The 15,792-nt window shown below is 28.7% G+C and overlaps 3 protein-coding genes across 4 annotated transcripts; 2 read left to right on the top strand and 1 right to left on the bottom strand.

Moving 5' to 3' along the window:
* The first annotated feature begins 1,034 nt into the window (after positions 1-1,034).
* Positions 1,035-3,851, top strand: LOC128954955 (sorting nexin-17-like). 2 transcript variants are annotated; one of them, XR_008484493.1, is made up of 8 exons: positions 1,035-1,357; positions 1,445-1,519; positions 1,626-1,743; positions 1,928-2,448; positions 2,555-2,695; positions 2,790-3,047; positions 3,115-3,602; positions 3,657-3,851. XR_008484493.1 is itself a non-coding variant. In XM_054300573.1 (7 exons), the coding sequence occupies exons 1-7, from the start codon at positions 1,301-1,303 to the stop codon at positions 3,520-3,522; spliced, it is 1,578 nt and encodes a 525-aa protein (XP_054156548.1). In that variant the 5' UTR covers positions 1,035-1,300; the 3' UTR covers positions 3,523-3,851. The 2 variants fall into 2 exon arrangements, 1 of the variants encoding a protein (XP_054156548.1); XM_054300573.1 differs by having other exon boundaries at positions 3,115-3,851.
* Positions 3,852-4,277: 426 nt separating this feature from the next.
* Positions 4,278-5,986, bottom strand: LOC128955220 (26S proteasome non-ATPase regulatory subunit 5-like). The gene has a single exon (XM_054300868.1). The coding sequence runs from the start codon at positions 5,891-5,893 to the stop codon at positions 4,316-4,318; it is 1,578 nt and encodes a 525-aa protein (XP_054156843.1). The 5' UTR covers positions 5,894-5,986; the 3' UTR covers positions 4,278-4,315.
* A 320-nt stretch (positions 5,987-6,306) lies between these two features.
* On the top strand, positions 6,307-13,812 carry LOC128954862 (syndecan-like). The gene is made up of 5 exons (XM_054300462.1): positions 6,307-6,886; positions 12,097-12,430; positions 12,526-12,626; positions 12,706-12,988; positions 13,076-13,812. Exons 1-5 carry the CDS (start codon positions 6,806-6,808, stop codon positions 13,240-13,242), a joined length of 966 nt encoding a protein of 321 aa, XP_054156437.1. The 5' UTR covers positions 6,307-6,805; the 3' UTR covers positions 13,243-13,812.
* The last annotated feature ends 1,980 nt before the right edge of the window (positions 13,813-15,792 follow it).

The following is a 15,792-nucleotide window of genomic DNA, read 5'->3' as shown; positions in this document are numbered from 1 at the left end:
TTCTGTGGCTAATATTGTTTTATTATATGATATATTACTTGAATGTTATAATGACATTAAAAAAGATTTTTTTAATGTTGAAGTTTATTAATAAACTTCTTTTAAAATATAAAATTTTTATTTTTAGGGAGTAATTGGGTCGACTTTAGTGGTTAATTTAGGTACACATTTGTTGTTTAGTTTATTTTAAATATACCAATTAATTATATATGGTATATGCAGTATATATGATATAAGCTACTTGTTCTCATACAATGATTTTCCAACTATAAAAAAATTATATAAAAATATCAAATCCTATACTAATAATAACTAATAAAATCTCTCTCTCTCTCTCTCTCTCTCTCTCTCTCTCTCTCTCTCTCTCTCTGAAAATTGCTTATAATTTTAAAAAGATTTTTTTTGGACAGAAATATTTTGATTGAATCTTTAAATTATTTTTTGTTGCATACATTGAATACATAATAATACAGCAAATAATACTTAATTTCATGGACAGTAAGTACTACACACACACACACACACACACACACACTACAAGTATTTTCTTACTGTATATCAAATTGCATTTCAATTGATAATAATAATAATAATAATAGTATAATAAATATAAAAAACCAGTTGATTATATAATACATCAATATATTCATGTATGGGATAACAACTACAACGAAAAAAAAATTGTATTATAATATTAACACCAATAATACCTGTAAACTGAGTGTCAATTATTTATATACATACATAACCACAACCATAGCAAAAAATTACTGCTATTATTATTATTACAATATTATGTAACTTATTATTTTGTATAGCATTTTATACATATATATATATATATATATATATATATATATATATATATACATACAGTACAAGTATAGTACTTATTATATTACAAGTTATATTAAATGGTTAAATAACATAACAATGTTGTTATGTAATGCATTGCATACGAGAGTATTGTATGAATGTATGTATGTATTAGAGACTACAGTGTATAGTATAGTGCTATTTGAAAGACTGGTATTTTGTATGTATGTATAGTCAGAGTCAGACAGTCAGTCAGTTTGTGTACTAAATAATACTAAACTCTAATAGCATTACAACCAAACACTTCCCCATCACTGGACTGACTGAATGAATGACAAGACATATATAATATTAATATATATATCCCGACAATAATAGCCAAATATGGTGGCCATCAATGAGTGTTGACACCCGACGGAAGCGATGATAATGATTGACAATAGATTTAAGACACCATTAGATGATAATATGAAAAGAAAAGACAATGCATTTCTCCATTAGTGACACTCAACTCATTAAAGAGCAAAACAATTCATATGTGGTAAGTGTTTGTTGTTGTTGTTGTTGTCGATGATTATCATAATCTGATCCCAATCTATGTTTTTATCCCAATATATATCATATATAGACATACAGTATTGCCATCAATGGTGTACATCACTGTTCGTTAAGATACAGACAATTGTTTAATTTTCACCAACAGGTATGAATCAGATGATGATTGATGTCTTGTTTGATAGTTTGATCATCAGATTTAAGTGATTTATATATTCATAAATGATTTAATATTAATTAACAATTATTGATAGCTGAAGAAGACATTCGGTACCAATAGTTTGCCATTGTTTCCGCCGAAAAGGTTTCTTCCGTTGACGGCATCGCAAACTGAAGAACGAAGGGCTCAGATCGAGAAATACATACAATTCGGTAATAATTTTTTGTATTATTCATCTATTGTTTGTGATGTTTATTATCACCTCAATTGGTTACCAACTAATATAATTAGACACCAATTAGACAATTAAAATATGAGACCAAATTTTTATTTTACTAAAATCTATATTTTTTGCGGTAATTATATTTACCGTTAATTATGTTATACTTAAAACAGTTAGTCAAGACCAGAGGATATCAAACAGTGAACTATTCAATGGATTCTTCCTAAATGGTCAACAAGAGAGCCAATCGGTGGCAATAGAGGAAGTGATTCTGGATGTATATCATCCGAATCTGCACTCCATTAAAGTGAAAGTGTATTCAACGGATCGGACGGATGTGGTCTTAGATGCTGTGGCAAAGTCTCTGGATTTGTCACCGCAATTGGTTCCCTATTTCAATCTATTTGTTGTCCAACGATTGGACAGCGATTGTATTCCCAAACGAAAACTTCATAACTTTGAGTCACCTTATCTAACGATGAAGACAATGAATTCCGTGGACAACAATCACGTTATTATCATTAGAAAGTCTTATTGGGATCCGGTTTTCGATGACGATCTCATCAGCGACAGGATTGCCATCAATGTTCTGTATTTGCAGACATTGTACGACATCGAGAAAGGCTTGATTGAGGCCAACAAAGATATCCGACGACAGTTGTCTTCACTTCACGCCAAAGGTTCCAAACAAGATGTAAGAATTTTTTTTAAAAAACAAAAATTGGATTTTATTTATCGAAAAATATTTTACCACTTCTTCTTAAAACTTATTATTATTCGTTTGTCGTTATTATGTCCAGTACTTGCAATTGGCGCGAACTCTCAAGTATTACGGATATATACACTTTCAGCCATGTTTTTGTGATTACCCGCAAAACAATACTCGAGTATTGATAGCGGGCGGCGGTAGAGAATTAAACCTAAGAGCTTATACACCATCGGTTAGTACCAAAAAAAAATTATTTCATTGATCTAAAGATTTCTAATGATTACCATAAGTATTGATTATTATTAACTTTTTTTTGATGAATTTAGGAACAAATGAAAGAATATAGTTTCCGAGTAACTCGTATCCGGTGTTGGCGATTGACCACTTCATTGCAGGACAATCTGAACGGCTGTGCGCTCAATGCCAACGGCAGCGACAGTAATGGTGTTGGCAGTAGTAGTAGTAGTAGTGGTGGCAGCAGTTGTCAAACAAATAGTAGTACATCCACTACAAGATATGAGCTTTCATTTGAATATCTTCTAAGTAAAGACCAATTACAGTGGATTACAATAATCAGTGATCAGGTATTTGATTAAAAACTAGTGTTATTTTTTTAACGATACTAACGATTTAAATCAATTTTATTAAAAGGCTATTTTAATGAGCGTTTGTCTACAAGGAATGGTCGAAGAGTTGCTAATGAAAAGAAATGGTAAGAAATTGTGTCGTCAGGATATGACACACAATAGTGGTTGCGTTAACGGGAATAATAATAATAGTCGAAGGGGTTCCTGGAGTTATATGAAACGAGACGGCAGTAGCCATCAAATATCGCTACCGAGAAGTGTGTCCACTGATACTGATCTGACAAACAATTCAAGTGCCGCCGACTTTCGTAGCCGAGTGAGTAAGTCGTTGTCTTCTTCTTCATCGACGGCTTCTTCTTCTACATCGCGTACCAACAGTTCGCACTCCAATGGTTTGCCTGTAAAGTCGCGACACTTTGTTGAAAACGATGCCTTCAATGGTATCGGTGATATCGGTGACGACGACTTATAAAAAATAAAGTCAAACCATTTGTTTTATATATTAACTAAATGATAATTTTTGCATTCAATAACTGTTGGTTTTAAAATAATGTAAGAGAGAAAAACAAAGTATTTTTTAAATTAATTTTTTAAAAATATAATTAGTAGGTATTTGCGGCCATACATTACATACAGATGCAGACACACACACACACACACACACACACATACGGTACATAAAATTATACATAATTTACTGTAAATTTTAAAGGTATTTACAGTAGTATATATCCTTGAAAAATATCGACAAAAATAATTTTAGTTTTTTTTTTTTAATAATTAGTTTAGATCTACTTATTTACACACAATCTTACAAAGATTTTTTAAAAATGTTTTTTATTTTGAATGAAAATTTGGTTCATAAAGAGAAAAAATAATGAGAATATATTTTATTTTCTGTGATTTATTATTATTATTTACATTACATTTTTTTAAACAATATTTGCCAAATCAAATAAGCGTAGCTTTTTAATTAATAAATAAGTAAAAAAACAAAAATGCTTGTAAAATACATTATATAATTTTATTTAATGTAAATTTCTTATACTGTATTTTTTTAGTTGAATTTTTTTATTTTATTTGTAAGCAATTCCTTTAATAATTTTTTTTCAAAAAATAAATATACATTTATATATTGACGATAATAATAATATATGTTGTATATATATATATATATTTAAAAAATGACATTAAATTATTTATACAAAACATTCAAAAATAATCGCATATTTAATATACGTAACAGTTTTTTTTAAAAACCGTCTTCAAACCGCTTCAAACGATACAGCCGTATCGTTGCCCATATAATAGGGGCCCTCCTTATAGAAAGCACGCAATTGGATGACCGCTTCTTTGGTAAACGATTCGCTTATGAACGGCGAACCAACCAATTGTTTGACAATCGAGTATTTGGCTTCTTTGCCGTGTTTGGTGGTCTCAGTTGATCTGTCCAATAGGTATTCAAGAAAGCCGGCCGTAGCGGCCAACTCTTTCTGTCCCCAACTAAATGTGGTCACCACTCGGATGCACTCCATAGCAGCCAAACGTAATTCAATGAACGGTTCTTTAGCTATATGAAGAAGTACTAATATTTTGTTGTCGTTCGGCGAAAACAATTGAAACCATTTATAGGAGAAATTGGTACTCAAATCGCTATTATAGTCGGACTCATTCAGTTTCAACAGATTTGACAATCCGTTCAATGCTCTCATCTTGTGTTCAGTACTTCCATTTGTCAAGAAATTATTGATTGTCGACATAAACACCTTCGATATATCGTTGTTCTTATCAACCATTTCTTTGCCGGTATTTCTATAGCACATAACAGCAATACCATCGATGGCACAAAACACTAGAGATGGATCCACATCAGTCAACAGTGCTTTTAATTTGGTCAATACTGAGGGATATTTGGCCAATATTTTCGGATCACTTGCAGCCAATGTTGCGACTATCTTGACATAACCCGGTATCAATAGATTAGCAAAGATATCGCTGTCACTGGTGTCCAAACAGCGTACAATTGTCTTCAATATCTCCGACGATTGAAGATAATCGTTGCCAAAAGTGGTTGCACCCAAATCTGTCAGTATTTGCAATATATTAAGCGTCAACAGAGGATCAGTTTTTGAGCAGACATTGAAATCGGTCAACAAGTTTGCCAAATGGCCGAAACCTTCGACTTTATAGAAATTGGTGTGCGATGTGCTGGCAATGGCCACCAATATATCATATACTCTCATCTGAACGATATCACTGACCGACTTTGTCACGACCAACAGTTCGTGAATGTCTTTCTCGAAAAATTTGTCGCCCAATGTATTAGATTTGGCAATATTCAGGACAATTGATCGGCAATGTTTGGCAATGGATGTCTGCTGTTTGGCAAACAATCGGATCACTTTTATGAGCACCAAATGAACATCGATTTCCGTATTTAAAGTATGGTTGAGAGCCAACTCGTGAGTTAGAGATCGGTCCAGAGTTCGGAGCCATAGTTCGACAAACGCATCATTTTTGGCGTCCAAACCGTTGACAATGTCTTTATGCAAATTGTTTAGTATGTACTGAGCAGACAGTGTCTCAAATACAATGTCAAAGACACCGGCAATCACATCGGTATTTGCATTGTTTTCGGCGTTATTCAGTTGTTGACAAATTTCGGTAACATTTACCTCACGAACAATGGTCTCCATCTGCGAGCTGTTAACCGACGCCAAGTATGTCTTCAACTGATGCAAAACAGCTTCGCTATCTTCATCCGAGGCATTGTTGTTGGCCATCAAATCGTTGACAAGTTTGGCCACATTTGGAGGCGATTGATCTGTCATTATTGCAGTCATAGTAAGCACACAATTATTATTAATACAAATCAATTCAACTTAGAGTACAAAAAAAGTTTTGAATGATTTGCAAAAAAATATATTCATTATAATAATCACAACAACAAAGTCAATGTTATGAATACACACACAGATATTGTGTTACAAATTTCACATAAAATATATAATCCCTATTGCTTTTGGGGGTCAATCCTATTGTTAAATCAATACGTTTTAATTCTAACTGAATCACTGCAGTGTGCGGTCCGTAACGTTGTTTATGACTAGTTATATATGTGAAAAAAATCACGTTATGTTTACTATTATTAATACTAAACTAAATCACTGACTGTTATATATGACTGACTACGAGATGTCTGTATTGTTTGCAATGTTATAGTAGTAGTAATACAGTACTGTATAGCAGTGTTGTTACCAATCAATGGGATGGTTAGCTTTAGGGAAGAGCTGTATATTCAGTGTTATTCTGTATGCCATTCACTGACTCAGTGCTCTCTTAGGACAACACATATTGCTATGAGAGTCGATATCTTTTATATTATTAATACCTAAACAGTGTTTTGTAAACTCACAGTACATAACATATCAACCATTTATTTAATGTCGTTGTCGTAGTTGTTATTGTGTTTGTAATGACCATCAAATGCCATACTATATATCATAGTCGCCGATCTGTCCACTAAAATAATATCGCCGGGTGTATAGTCTATCGGCGCGCGTTTCGTCTCTGATGGCCAAACATTGTCTGGTCAACTGATCCATTTTTTTTTAATAATTTTTCTTTTGGTGTCCACTTTGTTGTTGTTGTTGTTGTTTACACATACCGTACCAAAAAACAAGAGGACATTAACCAAAACCATACCATTTATCATATCGTCACACAAGTGTTGACTATAAAATTGATATCAAATTATGTATTATTGTAATCATTTGGTCGTACTATTGGTAGTCCTGAGCCTATTGTGGCCGACCATCAGTGCCCAACATAACAAGGTTTGTTGTCTGGATGTCCACCACTAATATATTGATAATATTATCATCAGTTTTATGATTATGATTATGACAACAGCGCCTCTCCTTTCTCTCTATAACTGTGTCTCTGATGTGATGTCAAGTGATCTCAAAGAGCATCTAATGATATGATTATCATTTTATTATTATTATTATTATCACATAATTATTATTATAGTAAATACTAGTTATTATTACAGTATTATTGATGAGATATGTTATTGAATGCAATGTCAGTGAGTATTACGCTATTAATACTAACAGATTGTATGATTTTTTCCTAATCATATGTATCGCTATTATCAAACAATTCATATCAATTGGTTGTATAGTTTGTTTTGATAGACTTTGAGATTTTATTAATATATCATATTATAATTAATTAATTATTGATAACATTATAATTATTTCAGAATCTGTATATTTTAAAAAAACTGAATATTTTTTTTTAATTATTAGTTTTCAAGTTTTTTTTTATTCAATGATATCATATTTATATATATTTAATTAATTAATACATTAGTTGATGAGTTATTATGATTTTTAGTCACCAGATTTATTTGCTAACAATAACAATTAAAAAAAATTGTTAGTTTAAAGTTGTTTAATGAGAAATTTATTATTACTATTAGTTATTTTTATGGTTATATAATATGTTGTTTGAATTGTGTGCACACAGAAAAAAACAAAACAAAAAAATGTTTGTCATTTGCATTATATACCAGTTTTTTAAAAATAATATTTTTTTTGTGTAGACATTTAAAAAAAAAGTTTTTTACCCTTATATGTGTACTGTTGCTGTTGTTATGTTTATTTTATGATTATTTAACTTTTTTTCTTTAATTTCAAACTAAAATATACTGATTAAAACTTTTTTAAAGTAATTATTGATTTTTTTTATTAAAAAAAATTATTTATCGAGAAACTGTGAATTTTATGTGTAATTTTTTGTTGTTGAGTTAAAATGTAAATGTATATAAAATTTTATGCTAATTTTATGAGTATATATATTGATTATATTATGTATTTGTGTTATAATTTATATACATTGACAAACATATATACTGTATATTTACAGTACAGTATAATTTTAAGCAAAATAGGTTTACATTGAAATTTTTAATGAAACAATTTTCGATACACACGATATTATTGCTGCAAATTCTGGGAAAAAGTAAAATAAAATAAAGTAAATGAAAATTTTTGTGCCGAGAGTTTTAGCTGTAATTAGTTGCTGTGAAAATGTTTGCCAATTTAATGAACAATACGTTTACTTTTGTTTAGTATAATAACTAAACATTTGAAGAGAGAGAGAGAGAGAGGTCTTAGTTTGTTTGGTGTATTTCACTTAAGACGACTGATAGAGGACAGGCAATAATGTCGATTACTTTTTGAGTTATGGTTCCCAATAAATGTCTTTATAATTATATTGAGCCCAATATTATTATACATCTCTCTCTCTCTCTCTCTCTCTCTCTCTCTCACACACACACACACACACACATTAACAATAGATATACCGATGCCTTTCCTAACAACCCAAGCAATACCTTTGGTTGTTTGTGTGTGTGTTGAGTGCCATAATCAAGGGCTAACTGTGTTTAATTGATACATGTCTTCAGGCAACTCCATACCATTGCCAACAATTTTTGAGTGAGTAAGTGATTGAAAGAAAAAGAAAGAGAGAGATGCCTTGTGGCACAAAAAGCGTCCTTTTGGTAGGAAACTCCACTGAAAAGGCACCGACCGTTTCAAAAGAGGCCTGAATTACCAGCTGAAGGAAATAGCAATCTCTCTCTCTCTCTCTCTTCATTGAAATTTCGCCAAAAAATTTTTAAGTCAATGGAAATGGCTGTAAGTGTGTGTGTGTGGTGTATGTGTATGTCAGATGTGATACAACTGGTGAACCATCTCTATGCCTTTAGCCGCAAGTCGGGACCCCCTCTGGTCCAGCTATCCTCAATGTCTGTCCCCCTCTCTATCATTCTCTCTCACACATACCAAACCCATGCCATACCATACCATACGTGTGATCCGCATTACTCTCTCGTGCACTTAATGTAGTGTTGAGTATGTATACACTGGTATAGCCATAGCATTGCATATGTCTATTGTTGTGTTGATCCCCACCCAATGGTAACTCTCTTGAGTACTACTCCTCCAGTACTCCTCCTTTCCTGTATTTTTATAGAGGCATTTGAAAAGCATTTTTCTGTCCAAAAACTCAATACTCTTAATACCGCTTTTATAATGTATATATAGTACAGTATAAAAGCTTTGTACACTAAAAACTGTACGTCGGGTCATAAACTGGTTCGTTGTACTATCGACTCGGTTAGAGAGAGAGAGAGAGAGCACATACGGTATAGTAATACCGGGTATACTCTCTCTCGATTGTCGACACACACAAACTTATGCTCCAAGTGCTGGCACACTGTAGTAGTAGTGGTGGTGGTGTCTTGCGATTAGTATGGAGATGGCAAATGCCTGTGCCGTTAATGTCTATTTAGACACTGGCAGGCAGTCCAACACTATAAATATATATCTGTATTCTGTATATCTATACACGACTAACAACACATTATATACTGGGGGTATATATAACTTATGTATGTGTTGTTATCATTGTGAATGTTGTCTAAAAATCTGACTGACATTTTAATTTTTAGGTTTATTGTATAGACATTAACACACAAAGAGCAAAGTCTCTCTCCTTTAACATAACAACACCATACATATCATTACATATACAGTACAGTACCAGACAGGCCTTCCGATTAAAAATAAGTAATAAAAATGTTTTCATATCAGCCCTCCTTTCATGTTATTATTGTTATAAACCAAAAACCATATACATATTCAAAGCGTGTATTAACTAAACATAACTTTTAGTTTTATATCATCTCATAGGATATGCTAAATATAAAAATTTTACGTTAAATACACTAACAAACATATATTGAACCACACATACACATCAATTACCCCAACATTTTTAGTCTAATTTGAAACCCATATTTGCCAATGGATTTTTGAATTTCTTTTATTTACTTTGAATTAGTTTTATTACTACTATTATATGACATTTAGTTTTATACACTAACACAACATATAACAGTATTTTACATACAAATTTTTTTTTCATTAATACCAGTTCAATGATTTATGAAACTAAAAGCAAGCAAATTAATGGTACGATTAGGATATACTAATATTTTGGGTGGTATTTGTGTTGAAGAAAAAAATATAGTAAAAATTTATGATTGATTTATATATATATATATATATATATATATATATAATATAATTTATCTTAAATACTGTAATTATTATAATATTAATTTGTTTATAAGTTATATTAAAACAGTATATTTATATATAATTTATCTTAAATACTGTAATAATTATAATATTAATTTGTTTATAAATTATATTATAACAGTATATTTATATTAATAATGATTTGTCTATTTGGAGGCGACATTCAAATTAATTAAAATAATCTGTCAGTTGATTAGTGACATCTAATTTTTTGTGACCTCAATTGTGAACATTTTATTTCTATGTATATGTTTTTAATTTATTATTTATCAAATGACATATATATATATAAAATAAAATTTCAAATTATAGAGAAAAAAATAATGTGAATTGAAGCAGCAATAATTTATAATGTGTAATTTATTTTATGTTATAATTTATAACTTATAAACGATAAAGTGATATAATATATTTATATACATTATATATATTTTCTCTATATTTAAAAAATAACTTTTATTTGTTAGATATATGAGCTATCGATACCAACAACAAAATACAATGTGTTAAATAAAAAATATATCGGCAAAAAAATAGTTAGAAAGTTATTTATATTATATATTATTTATATATCTTTTTATTTTGGCAATAATAAAAAAATTTTGAACGACTATATAATATGTTTGTAAACTATTTATGTTTTTTGTTGTTGTGTAGACTATTTTGTAGTAAAATAAAACCTAAAAGTAAAGGAATGCACGATTCCGGCTGTATATATGTATGTGTGTTTGAAACATACAATTACCGAAGCGTTCACTACTACTTTAGTATAATAATAATAATACCTACCATTCCTTATTTTACCATACCTTTCCCCAATAGCTAACACACACACACATTGTATATGATACTACTTGCAAATACCTACCTCAGTGTCTCTCATAAAATACTTGAGAGAGAGAGACGACGGCATATGTATTATATACTCAGTTTAGTAGTTATTTCTTGAAGAGAGAGAGAGAGACAGTGAAATTGTTTTCTTTAAGATTATCCCCCACTATATTCCGCTTTCTTTTATGTATTATATATTAGTAGCGTATATATGACCACAAATACCACAAATCCATTCACTTATTTTTTTTGAAGTAAAAATAAAGTAAAAACATTTCAAACAAAATATGTTTTCAAACAAACAATCATATATATTATGGTATAAATATTTTTTTGTCAGAGAGAGAGAGAGAGAGAGCCTTAAGCAATATATAGCTTATTAACTAAATATTTTTATTTTATTTTTGAAATAAAAGGCAAATACATATTGATTTTTTTTGCTATTGAATTTTATTTATTTATTTTTTAATGTTGAAATATTTTAATTGAGTCGGCTATACTTTGTTGTTGTTGATTTGTCTAGTGTGTGTAATTTTTTTGTAATTTATTATTTAAAATAAAAAAAAATTTAATAAAATAAATCAAAGTCTATGTGTATTTATGTAGAGAAACAGTAGTCTCTGTATAGTCTGTATTACATATAATATTAGTCAGAGTATCTTAATATAAATATTTTTAAAGAAAATTAATGATGAATTCAGATTTTTATATATACAGTAATCATATGGATATGCAGTATATATATATAACTACTGGTATTATCTATATATTACAGTATATCCTCAAATATAATTTATATATAAATTTAGTTTAACTATAATAAGTACACTAAATAAGCGCACATAAACTAAACTAAATATATAAAGTGTTTAAACACATGTTTAAACGGCATCCACTGTTGTTAAGACTCTACTACAGTACAGTACTGTATATAACATGAAAATGTAGTTTTTTTTTATTAATAGATTTAAAGTCTTAAATCTTTTTTTTCTGTCTCTAACCATATGTTTATTTTTATACACTTTTAATATATCCTATAGTTTGGTACACCAACGTCACCGAAAATCAAAAGTAATACACACATAACGCACACTAATAGTAGGGCAAACGGTAACAATAATAATGGGGGCATCTATTTCTCGGACATACCACTCAACGATGATGATGAGGGCAGTGCCGACGGTCCCGACGTCGACGACTTAGAGGAAAACGCCTCGGGAAAGGGCGAAGACGACGAAGACAGCAAACATAGTTTAGATAAGGAGGGCTCCGGAAGCAGACCCATCATCAGCGGTGGCAGCAGTGGTGTTGACAGCGATGATGACTCATCTGACGATGATGAAGATGATACGGATCTGGAGCTCGGCTCAGGAGGTAATCATCTTTTTTTGTGTTTATTATGACTAACAAATAATATGGTTAATAAAAAAATAACACTCAATATATATAAATGCTTTCTTTTTGTTTAGACGATACATCATTATTCATATCATCATCAACTGAGAGGCCAACAACGAGACCAGACGTTACCAAACCATTGGTGACGACGACACCGTTGCAAGACTTTAAGGTTTTTATTGATTTTATTAATCTTATATTTATTTGTTATTATCTTTAATTTAATTTTTTGAAAAAATTAATTGTTACAGCATAAACTTAAGGATCCAATTGAAGATCCGATTAACAATAGAGTGCCTACAATACCACCAGTAATGGTATCGCCAGTGGAGACGTCGACCAGATATACGGTGGTATCGTCGACACAATGGACACCGTCGGGTAAAGATCACGATAGTGATGGTGACGACGATGATGATGTCGATGATAATGATGGCGGCGACGATAATAATAGTTTAGGCAATGAAGTGTCGATTATGGGTCACAAACAGATGACGCCGGCCTCGTTCTTTGCCCGACCCGGTATTCTTGCAGGTAAATTGAAAATTAAAAAAAAATTGCTTATCGAGAGACTAATTGGATCTATTTCTTTGTTTTTTTTCTTGTCTCACATATAAACAGCTGTGATAGGAGGGGCTGTTGTCGGACTTCTTTGTGCCATTTTATTAGTTATGTTTATAGTGTACAGAATGAGAAAGAAAGACGAAGGCAGTTACGCTTTGGATGAACCCAAACGCCAAACAGTCAGCCCATACGCCAGGGGCGCCTCCAAAGAGTTTTATGCCTAGAAATAAACCCCAATATATATATATATCTAAAAAATTATTTAATTGGAAATTAATAATTTTCAACAACAAAAAACTAGACATTTAATTAAGTGGTGTTATTTTGATCCTACAATTAATGATAATAATAATAATTGAAGACATTGTTGGTGTTCAACTCAATTATACTGAAACAATACAATACAAACAAACAAACAAAATTAGACAATGATATGAACGACCAATTTTTTTAAAAAAGAAAAAATAATTATTTGTTAATGTGATTACAAATTGTGTTGAGACAAATGTCGTCAAAACTTTTTTTAAATTTTATTTTATATCAATGTATTCAACGTTTTGGGAGATATTTGTCGCTAATTATGTGTTTTTCGTCATCACTTATGGTTCACTATTATTACTACAACTACTACTACAACTGCTGCTAATACTACTACTATATATCAACATAATTACTAAATTGGATAACATATACATTGAAATATTATGATAATAATAGTAATAAATGGATTGTTTTTTTTTTTGTAATTTCATAAATGATGCAAAATCAGCCATAAAGATAATAAATTATAAATAGATGGAAATTATTAATTAATATATATATAAATATAATATTGTATAATATAATATTATTATATTATATATATTCAGCTAAACTTCTATTATCTATTATTTAAATCATTTTGAAACCACACACACACACACACAAACATTTAAGCCTCAAATATATATATATATAAATATATATCATTTTTATTGTCAAATACTTATAACTACTTTTTTTGTTGAAAAAAGACGTCAAGTGCCCATCGATGCAGCTATTGATCTATTGATTGATTGATTTTATATGTTTACTCTAATTGTATTATTATTATTACTATTTTTTTTTATTTTCAAACGTTTTATGATCTTTAGGGTTTTTTTAAAAAATAGCGAAAATATCAAATTTTTTATAACTAATAATTTATTTTCAAATTAACTAATAGAGATTATAGTTATTATTATTAGATTAATTAATGATAACACACTCGCAAACTTTCATATCGTATTGAAAAATATCAAATTAAAAAGCTAACAATTAGTCCAAACTTAATGAATTAAAAAGAAAAACTAAATCATGAAAACAATTATCAAATTTATTACTAATTATTTAAAAAAAACTACATATATTTGAAATACATTCCAAAAAATTATTAAAAAAAAAACATTTTTATATTAAAATAGTTTTTCATTATTTATATTTTAGAAATTTAGACATTTTTTCCAATCAAAATTAATTATACAATTATAATAATTGAAAAAATATGATTTTTTTCTAATTTTGAAATGTAATTTGTATGTAATTATGCAATATTTATAGAGTACAATATGTTTTATACAATTTTCACATAAAAACAATTTGAAACTCTGAAAACAAAATCACTTTGAGGTACCAAAAAAATTAGGTGCAAATTGTTTATACAAATAAATAAATGAATAATAGTTACTAATAATAAAGAAATTAAAAAGTAATAATTGAATCAATAAATTATAATTTGATTTAATTTTTTTTATTTAAAAACATAGACAAAAACTTGTTAAATATAAATAAATATATATAAAAATAATTTATATGATGTGATGTCTATACACAACAATAATTGCTATAAATATAATTATTATTAAAACTCCTTTTGTATTTATACTCCTGTTTTTCTCTTAACTTATGTTTTTTAAATTATTATTATTTACAACAATGTGTATAATAAATATTAGTTTTAATTATCAATAATAATTTAAAACAGCCATATTTTTAAAAAAAAAATTAAGTTGCAATTTATAATTAATTAAAAACAAATATTAATTTAATTCTAAGTTCTAGTCCTCAGAAAAAAATTATTAAATACTAAAATGTGGACTCAAATTATTTCATAACTTTTTTTTACAACAATTATTGATATATGACTTTTTATTTATCTTTATATGTAAATTATTATTATTATATAAAATATATTATTTGACTCAATTGTTTTTTTGTTTGTTTGCATATATTATAATTTATTTGAAACAAACTAAACTAAAAAAAAAGTAATAATTATTTTATTTATAATAATTTTGCAGCTTTTTATTATATAATATGACAAATTGTTTTTTGACACAGTTTTTATTTGTTACTTGGTAATAATAATAAAAAATTATTATTATTATTTAAAAAATCACAATTCAACAAAAAATAATAATAATAAATGTGTAAATAATGAAAATATTGTGTGAAAAAAATAAAAGTAAAAATTTTATAAAAATATTTTACCGAAAAAAATGTTTTGTTTGATTGAATGTTTTTTTATTGTCATTTATTTAAAATTTTATTGTTCATTGAATTTTGTTTGGGTATGAGATATTTACTCCTATTGTATTAATAATAATAATAATCAATTTATTATTATTATTACTAAATATTTGTTTAAAAATAACAGTCAAATAATAGAAGAGAGAGAAAAAAAAATACAATTGAAATCTAAAGCCCCAGAAAAACTGTTTGCTTATACAGAGTACTTACTGTCCATAAAAGGATTG

The sequence above is a fragment of the Oppia nitens genome, unplaced genomic scaffold, assembly GCF_028296485.1.
Source record: "Oppia nitens isolate AA-2021 unplaced genomic scaffold, nextdenovo-longstitch-racon4-pilon3 scaffold2_pilon_pilon_pilon, whole genome shotgun sequence".
Taxonomy (NCBI): Eukaryota; Metazoa; Arthropoda; class Arachnida; order Sarcoptiformes; family Oppiidae; genus Oppia; species Oppia nitens.
The sequence above is the reverse complement of the archived record's forward strand: the minus strand, read 5'-3'. Positions and strand labels throughout refer to the sequence as shown.